Here is a 13,193-nt window from a genome sequence, read left to right as displayed (position 1 = left end):
AATCCATGTCATCCATATTAGTGTGCCACAGGCAGAGAACAGGAGTACCCTCTTGTCTTGTTGAAATTTGATTTTAATTTCCCCCCCCCCCCTGAATATATTTTTGTAGATACAGGATAACAATGCTGAAAATAAATATGGTACCTATATTTGAGGGATCTGTGACATTTGAGAAGTGATAAAGTAAAATAATTCTAATGACATATTTAAGTGATGAGAATTCACTTTTTCTGACAGTTTGGAGTGAAAAGTTAGGAAGGAAAGTCACAAAACCAGGATCCTAAAAAGTGCGTAGAATAAGTACACTCAAGTTCAAATGTTTTTCTAGGCATTCTAGATATGCCTAGAAGCTTGAAAATATATATGTGGAGAAAGATTCTAGAAGATGTCCTGAGCTACTTGTAGTATTGATCCTTGGCTAGCTCAGTGAAACTTCCAAGCAGGGCCCAGTGCCAGCTGTTTCCATTGTATTCTTCTCATGCAAAGAGTCTTTTATAGTGCATGTTCCTTTGCTATACTCTGGATAACTGGTAGGTGGGATGGGGGAGGCTCTGGTAGCCATTTGGCCGTAGTTACACCATCTGGTTTTAACATTAGACAGAACTAGTTTCATGCACTGTGTAGAGAAGAATGCATTAATACCTTCTCTCTATTTGTATTCATCAGATTTGCATTATCCATCACATTTTCTTTAGGTTGTGTTTCCAGTCTTACTCAGGTACAGGCAATAACTGACACTTGTCCACTCAAGTAGTGAATGTGCAGGTAAACATAGTTTCAAGATTTTCCCTCCCTAAATTTGTTCTAAACAGTGGCTTCAAAAAATATGATACTGTTGTATTATAACCATCAGCTGTTTCAAAGTTTGCAGATAGTGGTGGTTCTAGCCAGTTATGGGGGAAAACCCTTCTGTCATTTCACACCTCATTTCTTTCCTTGGTTTCCAATTGTATCCTCTTGTAAATGTTAACATCACATTCCAGCAAACTGCTTTTTATCAATAACCATTTTAGGGACTTACAGTGCAATCTTATACATGTGTACTCCCAAGTAAGTCCCATTGAGTGGGTATAGGATTGCAGCCTTAAGAAACGTAGGGTGCAGTCCTATGGAGGTAGTTGTCAGACACCGAACTCAGAGGCTGTTGACTATTTAATGCAGGGTGGCCGGAGCATGGAGGCAGTTGTCGCCTCAGTGCTCCAGCCGCCCTACATTTTTGGCTAGACAGCTGATATCGCCTGTCTAGCTGGGTCGCTTCAGAGCGGGGTGGGGCGAGGCCATGTGGCACTCAGGAAGCTGCGTAACACAGCCTCAGTGGTCTCCTCCTACCGCCATCCCCTTTTCCCCAACACCATGCTCCATTTCTGAGCACAGAGATATAGCTGGTGTGAAGAGAACCGCATTGGCTATGAAGGGGCGGGGAACACGGTTTCTGGGCTACAAGGTCGGAGCCCTGGTTCCAGCATTGGAGCCCTGAAATTGAAAAATCCTGTGTCCCCCAGACACTGCCTAGGGCACATAGGATTGCTCCCTCCACTGAGCAAGAACTTACCAGTGTGAAAATTAATTTATCACATGTGATGCTAAATACAGGGACAGAAACCAATACCTCAGTCCTAAAAAGAATGTCCTCTTAGAGAAGATGTTAACCTTAAAGTAAGAATCACCTTAAGATTGGTGGTGGTGGTGGTGGTGGGGGGAAATGGATACAAGATAGCAGATCCCATATTGTGTGGGAAAGATATGTTTTCATAAGATCAGCATTATTTAAGTAACCCTTTCTCGATTAACTAAGTTCCTTGAGTAATTTATATTGAGTGTTGAACCTAAATAAACACTGGTGGGTTGCTATATCCCATCAATGCCAATCAAATTTTAGAATGTGATGCTTGGTTTAACTCTAATGTCATTGTATAAACCTGTTCATCTTGCACTAAGTACCACATTAAAACATCTGACTATGTTTTAATGACGAACAGAAGTTTAGGAAAATTGGTGCTGAAGGCTGCCCATTTCTATCCTACTTCTGTTGACATACCAATATTTTAGCCATATGTTTGTATCTATGAGCATTTAAATAGTTGAAATATGTAATAGGAGCTTCCCCATGTGATCTCAGTGTGTGGATTCATATGGGTGGAAGCATTCCCATAGGTAAACTTAGTGAAAACTTTTCCAAGGTATAGTTATGTATTTTCCAAAACATTTTCCATTGCCCTAAATCAATGGAGATCTGTTTTAGTATGTTTACTTAATTTACATTTAGTAAACACGGTTTTAAAAAACTGTCACGTTAATATCGATTTTCATATATATATTTGTATTTACATACATATATATATGTATATATATATAACTCACATACACGTACATGTGTATGTAGATCTTATCAAACAGCCAAAAGTAGTTGAACTGAAATATTTGATATGTGAGCGGGGAGGGGGGATTCAGAGTGTACGTAATGTAGCTTAAATATTATATTCAAAGCTGTACTTGGAAATTGTTTTTATTGGAGTAGTAAATGCTTTAATACATGACAACTTGATAGCCTATAGCTCCCGTGCATTATTTAGATGTTAAGCGGAAAAAATGAATGTCAAAACTCTTAACATGAAGAGCTGTGCATATCAGTATATATGCTTCTTAAAGATATTCACCTGCAAATAGCTAATTACAATGTTGATTTTAGATATGGCCATTATTGTATCAACTCCAATTTATGTTACTATTTTTTTAAATGAAAACATGCATTTCTAAAAGTGGGGGGAAATCTTGAAAAAAATCACCCCACAACAATCCCTGAGTATATAACGCCTGCTTGTGAGAGAGAAGTGTAAGAAAGAAAAAATTTGTTAGAGTCCATGAAACATTGCTGCTGGAATTAATGTGGGAATAAACTACTTATTTTTGAAAAAGGAGGTGTGAAAGCATCCTAAGTAAAGTGCTTGGCTTCTGTACTGATTATACAGCTACTAATGCTGTTCCTCTCTGTTTTTTCTCTAGCCTGAGAAGAAATGTGGTGGCTTCCCCATATTCTCTTGTGTTGTGTAAGGGGGCTTGGGTGAAAAGGAAAATCTCCCCAACTACTTCTGCTCAGGTGAGTGAGCAGCAATACTCCTGAGCTCTTTGTGTGTGCTCTCTCATACAGTCCAAGTGGAACAGCAATAAGCTACTGCTTGTTCTTCAGTGTTACATTACTGCTACTTTGGGGACATAATCAGTAGTGGATCATGCAGTAGAGTGCCAGTGTTAAGGCAACTTCACTTAAAAGCAATATTTGTCGTAGTTCAAACTGTGCTTCAAGCATCCCTGAGAGCAGCTAGACTAGTTATTTGGCAGTAATAGTCGCTTTGATTTTAAATGATAATTAGGTTATAAATATCCCATTTATTGCCCAGAAATGTATAAGAACCAACTGATCTAGACTTGTTTTCCCCCTAGATGATTAATAGTGAACATGTGTCTGATCACTTGTGTTCTGGAATTCAGATCTTAATTTTGAAAGCAATTAAGTATGCATTTTACTAGAATATTGTGGCTTTATCCTATCTAATAATGAATTGCTTATTTTCAAAGAACTCTCATAAGTATTTGTGAGGTTAAAGTTAGAAGGTCCTATAAAAATATGGCAGGTAAATGTGTGTTTGTGTGTGTGTCCCGGAGATGATACAACAATGTTCTAATGAGTTAAGTTTCCTTAATCGTTTGTAGGTTTTGCTTTTGTGTGTCTCGGTGTATAGCTTTAAATTACAGGATTTAATATACCCCATTAGGAACATACATAATGTTTTTACATTTTACTTCCTAATCAAGGCGATATGATTTATTTAGCTCTCAGGTCTTATCAAGTGAATATTATGTATTTGAGTAATTATTTGTGTGCGTTCTCATGAACATGCTAGAAAACAAGTTATATGTATTCAACTTTATTCTTAAATTGTTACGCTCAGCAATTATCAGTCTGAAATATTTTTGCAGTTGGAACTTTTTGAGACTTGAACAATTGCTAATTCAGGCTTCATTCCATCCCTTAGCATGTTTACCAAGGCATTCTGAAGTTTATATTTCCAATCTGGAGAGCCAGAAATGTAGTCTATTGTTTAAAAAGATCCCATAGCCAGTGTGGTGTAGTGGTTAGAGTGTTGGACTGGGACTCAGGAGATCCAGGTTCTGTTTCCCGCTTGTCCATGAAGCTCACTGGGTGACTTTGGGCCAGTCACTGACTCTCAGCCTAACCTACCTCACAGGGTTGTTGTGGGAGGAGGAGGATCATGTAAGCCATCTTGGGTTTCTTGCAAGAGGAAAAAAAAGTGGGATATAAATGTAATAATAAGATATAATAAAATGTGGTATGATTTGTTTCACATGGATAATCCTAGAATAGTTTAGCAACTTTCTGCTTGTTAAATTAAATAATTGAAGTAACTTAGGTATGATCAGGCAGTTAGCAAACCAAGTTTTGTTTTGTTAAGCTACAGTAACATCAGTCATGTGTCACTTAGGTGGAAAAGATAATTCATGGTATATTTCTGAGTGTCGAACTAGTTGTTACAGGAGACAAGGGGCTGCCACTGAAAATGGCATCCCTCTGTTGAATTCTCCCCAGTGTCCCTTGCCTTATGTGATGATGAATTTTCCTTCACCAGCAGCTGGTGATGACAAATGGGGGTGGGTGGGGGTGGTAGTGGAAACTCGCCATCTTAACATGAGTAAGGAGAGGGAGAAAATTTGACACAGGGATGCTTTTTTTGGCGGTAGCCTCGTGTCTCCTGTATCAGCTAACACCATCCCCAGCTGTTTATGGTTTTGCTTTTGTATCAGAGGCAGCCCAAAACTAAATTAAGATGAAAAGGCTGCATTTGACAATGGGTTTTTGGTGCAGTTACGGACACTAGAGTGGCAGATGGATGAATACAGCGGCACAGTTTCTTTCATTTTCAGTGGGATTTGCACAGATCAACTGCCTGGTAAATTGTGCCCCATGTTAATAAGTGGGAGAAGGGGGCGGGGCAGCATTTGGATTTTCTTTATCACCAAAATGGCTTGGGCTGGCCCTCTTCCAGTTTAACAGGACATAGCTGTGAAAAATTACCCATTGGTGGATGTGGATTAAAAAAAAAAAATCAATGACTTGATTATTAACTTGTGAATGTAATGACAATTTGATAACCATCTTTCAGATCTTCCTGGGTAACATAATGCCAGCTGAGCGTAAGAAGTCGACGAGCATGGAAGAAAAAGAAACATTAAGTAACAAAGATAAGGAGTTCAGTGACAGGCGGTCAGTGAACAGCCGGGACAAACCCAAAGAGGATGTCAGGCTTGGCATGAAGAGAGAGATGTTAAAACCACCTGAAGATAAAAAGAAAAAATTGGAGGAGGAAAAGCGGAAAAAAGAAGACAAGGAGCGGAAGAAAAAAGATGATGAGAAGGTAAAATGTGAAGAAGAGCAGAAGAAAAAAGAAGAGGAAGAAAAGCAAAAAATTGAAGAGGAAGAGAAAAAGAAGCAGGAGGAGGAAGTAAAGAGGCAGCAAGAAGAGGCTGCTCAGCAGAAGTAAGGTTTTATTATTTGTTGCCAGGTTTTCAGAGTGTACCGGGGAAGGTGCTGTGACACTTGTTTGGAGGAGTACAGATCCAGGGAGGGAGAAAATTGACGGGCCGGGAGTCACTCCCTTCTCCCACCTCTCCTGTCCCCGGCCAAGGACTGGGTGAGTTGAATGGCCCCCAGCAGATGGCCCCCATTCATTATCATGGGAATTGGAGGGTAAACTACCTCATCCCAATCTGATTCTGGAAAAAGAGAGCTCTGGAAGAGCTGCTGCTTTTGTTTTAATGATCATTCCCTGTTCAGGGGGTAGACATTTCCTATTCTATTCCTCTTCTAATACCAGTGTTGGAATAGTACCTAGTCAACAGACACTGCACATCTGCAAATGGTTGGTATTGGGTTATTGGGCTGAGAAAGTAGAGTATGTTTAGAAGACAGGCCCAAGTTCAAACTGCTTGAGAAATACTGAGGCCAATGAACCCTATATAGCTAGTTGTGAGTGCCTGAGGGAGTTCTGGGCTTGTGTTTCTGAAACAGCACCCTTGATTTCCAAATAATAAGCTACTCTTAAAACTGAGGGGACTTTGCAAGGTGGTTTCTAATATCGCAGGGCAATTTGCTGTTCAAAGAAAAGAAGTAGAAAATCCCTCTGGGCGTCCCCAACAGGGTTCTTTAAATTCTGGCTTGTAGAATAGTATTTGTGGAAAATGTCTGACTGACAAGCACCTTCATTGTCAAAGCTTTGCTGGTCAGATCTATGTCTGCTATAACAATACTGCAGTTTTTAAATCTAAACATGCAGCACTATAAACAAAAATAAATAAATAAAACATGATTGTGAAATGAATTTGGTCATGATATATTCATTTGCCTGCTAATAGCAAAATCCAATGATCTACGCTGTTCTACCTTAAAATTAGTGTTATTACCAGCTTAAATAATTTTTGTTGATTAATCAAATTAGTTTTGATTAAATTTGCTTGGGTAGTATCCAATGCTGCCGCTGCATTAGCGAGAATGAGTACTGGTGAAATGGAAAGCTGGCGCAGCAGGAAACTAGCTGAAACTACTGCATCTGGAATGGGACATGATAGCAGAGCTCAGAAGGGAGCTCTACTGACTTGTTCCATTCCAGAAGCGGTAGTTTCGACTACTTTCTTGGATTGCAGTAACAAGTGCTAACTTCCAGTTGCTCTAGCAGTTATTCCTGCTAGCACAACATGATTGGTGCTAGCAGATTGCCAGGCGTTGGATATGTCCATTATACTTAAAACAATAATATTGTGGGGAAAAAAGCATACTCTTAAATGATGTATACAAATGTTGCTGGTCCTACATTTTAGAAGAGGCATTTTCTCCTGTGAGAGTGAAGGAGGAATGTGTTTCCTAAGATGGTGCCTGCCATTTCTAGTTTTTATGAGTAATTTTTAAAGTATTATCTTTTTTTAAATGTGTTGCCCAACTAATTCAGGTTGCCCTTTTAGTATGTTTTAAAGGTTGCAGCCCAATTTAAAGTATAATGCTCACTACTCATATTCTCTTTAGAGAGAAAGATGAAGCACATCAGCTCCACCAGGAAGCTTGGGAGCGCCACCAAGCAAGAAAGGAACTCAGAAGCAAAAACCAGAATGCATCAGATAGCCGCCCTGAAGAGAACTTCTTTAGCAGGCTGGATTCAAGCCTCAAAAAGAACACTGCCTTTGTTAAGAAGTTAAAAACTATCACGGAACAGCAGAGAGACTCCTTGTCCCATGATTTTAATGGCCTCAATTTAAGCAAGTACATTGCAGAGGCTGTTGCTTCTATAGTGGAAGCAAAACTGAAAATATCAGATGTAAACTGTGCTGTGCATTTGTGTTCTCTGTTCCATCAGCGTTATGCTGACTTTGCTCCATCTCTACTTCAAGTCTGGAAGAAGCATTTTGAAGCAAGGAAAGAAGAGAAAACACCCAACATTACTAAACTAAGAACGGACTTGCGGTTCATTGCAGAACTGACAATAGTTGGGATTTTCACCGATAAGGAAGGCTTGTCTTTAATCTATGAACAGCTAAAAAATATTATTAACGCTGATCGTGAATCCCACACCCATGTTTCAGTGGTTATTAGCTTTTGCCGGCATTGTGGAGATGACATTGCTGGTTTGGTACCAAGGAAGGTTAAAGGTGCAGCAGATAAATTTAACTTCAGTTTTCCTCCCAGTGAAATAATTAGCCCAGAGAAGCAACAGCCTTTCCAAAATCTGCTGAAAGAGTACTTTACGTCTTTGACCAAACATCTGAAAAGGGACCACAGGGAACTACAAAATATTGAAAGACAAAACAGGTGAACTTTTAAATGTTCTTAATGAATTGACAGATTTCTAATACTTTCCACTGTTTCAAAATTGATTGGGTATGAACATTTTTTAACCAGATACACTGATGTGTTTCAAGCTTTGAGTTTTGAGTGGGATGAAAGAAATGGACTAATGGCACAGTCCCGTTCATGTTTACTTGGAAGTAAGTCCCATTGAGTTCAAGGGGGCTTACTGCCAGGTAAGTGGGTATAGGATTGCAGCCTTAGTCTTAAAACCATTTTGTGGGTCTGTTAATATCTTCTGGCTGTTACGTGGAATTGTACACATGGTAAGCTATGGGTTAGTTAAGCTTAAAAAAAAAAAAAAGCTGATCCAGCATACTGTTTCTGTACAGATGCATTCTGTGTTACAAATCAGAAATACTTTACTGTCTCTTAAACCTCATTGGTTCTGTTTTCCTTGGTGAACTTGTTTTCTTCCATGGAAGCATGTTTTAATGGGGAAGAGTGTCAGGTGCTTGTTTGATGGAAGAAGTAGGCTGATGTGAGTCAGGTGGGAAAAGGAAGCACAGAGTAGGGAGGATGAATATAATTTTGGTGAGTAGGAAGTAGTTTGAATGGAGTTCTGTGTCCAAAAAGGCAACATACCATGAGAATGTTCTTGCTTTGTATTCTTTAAGGATCAAAGTTGATCTTTATAGGTCTGCACAGAAAAGAGGCAGGCAGGGTTGGTTTGGGTTAGAGGAATCGAAACACCAAGTAAAATTAGGAAATAAGGATGAGAGAGAGATAGGGGAGGTTGTGTGTAACAAGGAGGGAACAAGATGAAATAAGATATACTACTTGGATGTGGGTATTCTGCAGGAGGAGCAAATCCATGCGTGTGATGGCTTATTCCAGCTAGTATTTTCTCTGCACTTGCCTCCACTTGGCTATTTCCCTCTCTTCCTTTGCCTGCTACTCCTTATGAATAGAATATAGTTTGAAATCACTGACTTTGTAATACATCCTTAGTTTAAAGAATAACATTTCTACTCCAGTTGGCCTAAAGGAACATCTTCCTCACCACTCAGAGGATATATCCAGATTGTATGTTGTGCCTTGGTTCTTTTTGTGTATTAACATTGGAAGTGTTGCCTGCATAGGTCTGCAAAACAATTTGGTTTTTAAAAAATCACATAAGAATTCCTGAAGATATGTGTTTGGGCTGATGCATTATTTTGAGGTTGGTCATTCATGACAAGTGTAATATACTCTGCAAAATTTCACTACTAAATTTATTTCTGTGAAAAGATTGAAATAATGAGAATTAGCTGAGTTGAATGAAAGCCACATACATGTTATGGAATTAGTGTTGCATAGTCAGATAGCATTTAGTACCCTTTCATGTAAAGTGATGAATAAGCTATGCATAGGTAATGAAATTACAAAGCAGAAGGTAAGTGCACATAGCTTCTAGATGTTCTTTTAATTGAGGCAAAAGCATTATCAACTTTCAAGAGAAATCACACATAATCTCTCCAATACTAGTAAAGGTCAAACTTTTAGGATAAGTTTCTAAATTTAGTCCATATTATTTTCATTGGTTTGCTTTAGAGTGTATGTGGTTAGGACCAGAATGTAGATGCCCTGGTTCTAGACATGACAAAAGCCCACAAATTCAAACATACTCAGAATTCCTCTGAGGTAGAGTTGTGACATCCTTCATCCCTCAAATTCTTTGTGTGTCCGGAGGACTTGGGGGAGAGGCAGAGTCCACACTGACCACAAATAATGTCTGACTACTAAGGCCAGCTAAACTTGTGGATCCTGCTAATGAATATTTTGGTGTTCCCTCTTGCCTGTGAACCATTTGGTGTTGGCATTTCTTGGAGCCAAAATGCTTGCTTTTGTGTTCTTCTGTTGTGATTTTGATAATTATTTAGGATAGTTTTATAATGTTGTCCTGAACATAGCTGGAGTTACCTGCCCCAACTCTGAACAGTAGTACATAATGATCTTGCATAGTAGGCATTAATAGCCTTCTTTTCCATCTACCACCATTATCATTATGATAATTATTATTATTAGTGGGGGAATGTAACAGGAACACAATGTCCCTGGTGTCAGTCGCTCCAGTGGAACTGCAATAGAGCGACATGAATGAATGAATGAATGAATGAATAAAAAGATAAATTAGTGAAGGGAGCGAGTAGTTACTTTCCTATGAAAAACCAGTGCCCTGCTTCAAATCCCCATTTGAATTCTGTGGATAACCTTGCTAAGTCAAGCCTCTCTATTTTGGACAGCCACAATATTGCTATAGCGCAACAGTGGCTAAAAAAAAAAGGCCTTGCGGTGGGAGCAGGGACAAGGGGGGGACAGTGATGGCCCCTCCGTTTCAGCACAGTTGGAAGGGCTGTCGCTGGCAAGGAGAAAGGGGCCCTGGAAGCAGCTTGGCCATGATCATGAAGAGCACTCACACTCGGCAAGAGTGGCAGGGGTTTCTGCTGTCTTGCCGAGTGGCTCGCTGCCCAATGCCCTCTGCCTATGGTGGATTGAGTGTCCTGGGCTTGGATGACATGCCAGGCCATCGTGGGTAAAACAACCCCTACTGCAGACCATGGGTTATCAGGGTGGGTTGTGTGAGAAAAACAACCCACCCTGATAAAACCAGTCCAGGTTCCCATGACATGCTAACCCACTGTAGGTTGTTCTAGAAAAGAATGCATTGTGGGTTAATGTGTCACGTGAATCCAGTCAAAGTCCGGGTTCAGATTATCAACAAGGGAAACAATGCAGTGTCAGTTGTTTCCTCTGGGTGTGCCGGCCACACGACTGGGATTTCCCTAATTACCTGAGCCACGGGTTGCCCTGCCGTTCGAACTCTGCGCGCAGTGTGGATGTAGTAAATTTTTACCCACCCTACAACCTGTGGCTTGCAATAGGAGTTGTAGGGTGGGTGAAAATTTGCTGCACCTGCACTGCATGTCAGGTTCGGACAACACAGCAACCTGTGATGCAGGTAATTAGGGTAATCCCAGTCACATGACTGGTGGGGGTGGGGGGAGCAACCAGTGCTGCATTGTTTCCCCCCCTGATCATCTGAACAACCTCAAAGTAACATGTTCTGTTATATGGTGAGCTAGGTCTTGTCATACTGAAATAAGCAAAGCTCAAAACAAGGAGTTATGTTTTTTGGCAGAGTAAGGTAGGCTTACATTCTAGGGCTTTTCCTTTTACATATGCTAGCAGAGTACTAGATTAGAAAGTCATTTTCGTGTTTTGGCAACATTTATTGATGTATCAGCTTGTTTGCAGTTAGTACATCCATGCTCTAGGGCAGTATAGACAGAGAGGCTGTTCACACAACACGCTAACCCATACTCAGTGGTTGAGTGTGGGTTGTTGTGAGCCATGGGTTGTTTGTTGAACCGTAGGTTATCATGTTGTCTGAACGCAACCAGGGTGGCTTGATAACCATGCAGTGTGGCTTATTTTCTTGAACAAGCCATCTTAAGAACCCATGGCTTGTTGTTGGATTGTTCAGAGTGGTTAACAAGCTACTCTGGCTAGGTTCAGACAACACGATAACCCACCCTGCAGAAAACATGCTGCATTCAGATAATACACTAACCCACGGTTCAGCAAACAACCCACGGCTCAAAAAAAAAACGCACACTCAACCACTGAGTGTGGGTTAGTGTGTTGTGTGAATGGGTTCATACAATATGACAAACCTCCATGGGCAGCCAGCCATGGTGAGTTGTCATGTTGTCCAAACCCAACGCATTTTCGCAGAGTGGCTTAATTTTAGTGAACAAGCCACCCTGGCTTGTTGTAGGGTTGTGCATACCCATGGTGGGTTGTTGTGTCATTCGAACCATGGAGAGGGATTTTATCGTGGGTTGCTGGAATTGGCTATAGAGCTGTTCAGCAAGAGTAGCAAAAAAGCCTGTGCTGCTCTTCGCAGCAGTAAGTGCTCCGAAAAGGAGCCACAAAAAATGAGGGAGTCAATATCTCTCCTTTCAGGTCTTGCTGGAGACTCCAAAAAGTTTTGAATGGGAGCAGGACACTGATATATGTCAGTTCAACACTTAAAAGCAAGAGGATTATATTGCCAAGTGGGAGATTGTCCCTCTCCCACTTTTGGTGTACCTACTTCTCTCACTTCAGCACTCCTTTGACAGCTGAAACATCCTTGTCAAGGAAGTTGACAAGGCAAGGCTACACATATCAGACAGGCAAAAGTGTGCTATTGCGCACTTGCAAAGGAACGGGAAAATAATAATTTTAAAAACAGCCATTTGCATACTCCCAAAACACTTTTTTTTTGTTTTAAAGCCGGGGAACAGAAAGGGGTAGTGATGAAAGCGGTGTGGGGAGGAAAAGGAGACAAGACAGGTTCTGCCACAAAGGCACCTAAGATACATGCTGGATCCGGCTAGATGACTGAGGGGGAAGGAGGGTGAGAACAAGCCATGGCAAGCTTGATCGTCTCTCAGGTGTACTGTGGGTTGTTCTGCAAACAAACAATCCTCCGTGGCTTATTTTCAGGGTGGCTTAGCATTATGTATGAACCCGCCCAGAGTTGTAGTTCCTTTGCACTCAGCCACAATTTCTGGTTGTCATGTTTTGTTTTCATCTTGATTTTAATCTACTTTGGAGATTCAGAATATCACAGTGGGCATGTCACGTGTTTCAGATATGCACTCTTTAAAATTCAGTGAACAATAATTCTTGGGATAGTTTGCTACAGGTTTGGAAAGAACACTAGCAGTGACTAGTTAGCAGTTGTAAATATGACCTAAGATTTTGATTGATGCTGTCTGAAAACTGTGGATGGGGAGAGCAATCTTATGGCCCCTAGACAGAGTCTGGGGGGGCCATAGGATAGTTTGGATTCCTGGATCTGAAGTCAGAGACAGTGCTCAGGCCCAGGAATCTGAGCTCTCCGCCCCTTTTCTCTCCCCCTCGCAGCTGGTGTGGAAAGAACCACACTGACTGCCTCTCCGAGGTCACAAAAGCAACTTCAGAGGGAAGGGAAAGGGGGCATTTCAGTGAGCAGGGAGGGGAGGGCTTACGCCATATCTCCAGACCTCCCCAACCTCCTTCCCTCTCCAGTGCCTCGGCTAGATGGGCAAAAATGCCGGTGTAGCGAAAATACAGAGCGGAAGGAGCGCAGAAGTGAAGAGCTTGGAGGGTTACGGCTATCCCCATAGGATTGTGCCCTTAGTGCACTGAACCGTCTGAAGAGGGAACACTGCTCTTCTACAATATTTCCTCTAGATAAGCAGTTTTGTAAAAGGGAGACATTTGTTAGTTAACCAGGTGCTACTGTCTGAATAGAAGAAATATGCTTGGATGC

General features: G+C 41.0%; 1 protein-coding gene across 15 annotated transcripts in view; it reads left to right on the top strand.

The window, feature by feature from the left end:
- Positions 1 to 13,193, top strand: part of UPF2 (UPF2 regulator of nonsense mediated mRNA decay) — a 60,123-nt gene that overhangs the window by 2,828 nt on the left and 44,102 nt on the right. For 10 of the 15 annotated variants that reach the window (XM_084811554.1, XM_084811552.1, XM_084811549.1 and 7 more), the window contains exons 2-4: positions 3,004 to 3,097; positions 5,181 to 5,554; positions 7,094 to 7,873. In XM_084811554.1, coding sequence (XP_084667680.1) covers positions 5,199 to 5,554; positions 7,094 to 7,873 — 1,136 coding nt within the window. In that variant the 5' untranslated portion in view covers positions 3,004 to 3,097; positions 5,181 to 5,198. Of the gene's footprint in view, positions 1 to 695; positions 766 to 3,003; positions 3,098 to 5,180; positions 5,555 to 7,093; positions 7,874 to 13,193 lie in introns of all 15 variants that reach the window. The other 5 variants (XM_084811542.1, XM_084811547.1, XM_084811546.1 and 2 more) reach the window with 1 other exon arrangement.

This window comes from Heloderma suspectum, chromosome 7 (assembly GCF_057233095.1).
Source record: "Heloderma suspectum isolate Gila_16-S chromosome 7, 16-S_ref, whole genome shotgun sequence".
Lineage (NCBI taxonomy): Eukaryota > Metazoa > Chordata > Lepidosauria > Squamata > Helodermatidae > Heloderma > Heloderma suspectum.
Note: the sequence above shows the minus strand (reverse complement) of the source record. Positions and strands in the feature narration are given on the sequence as shown.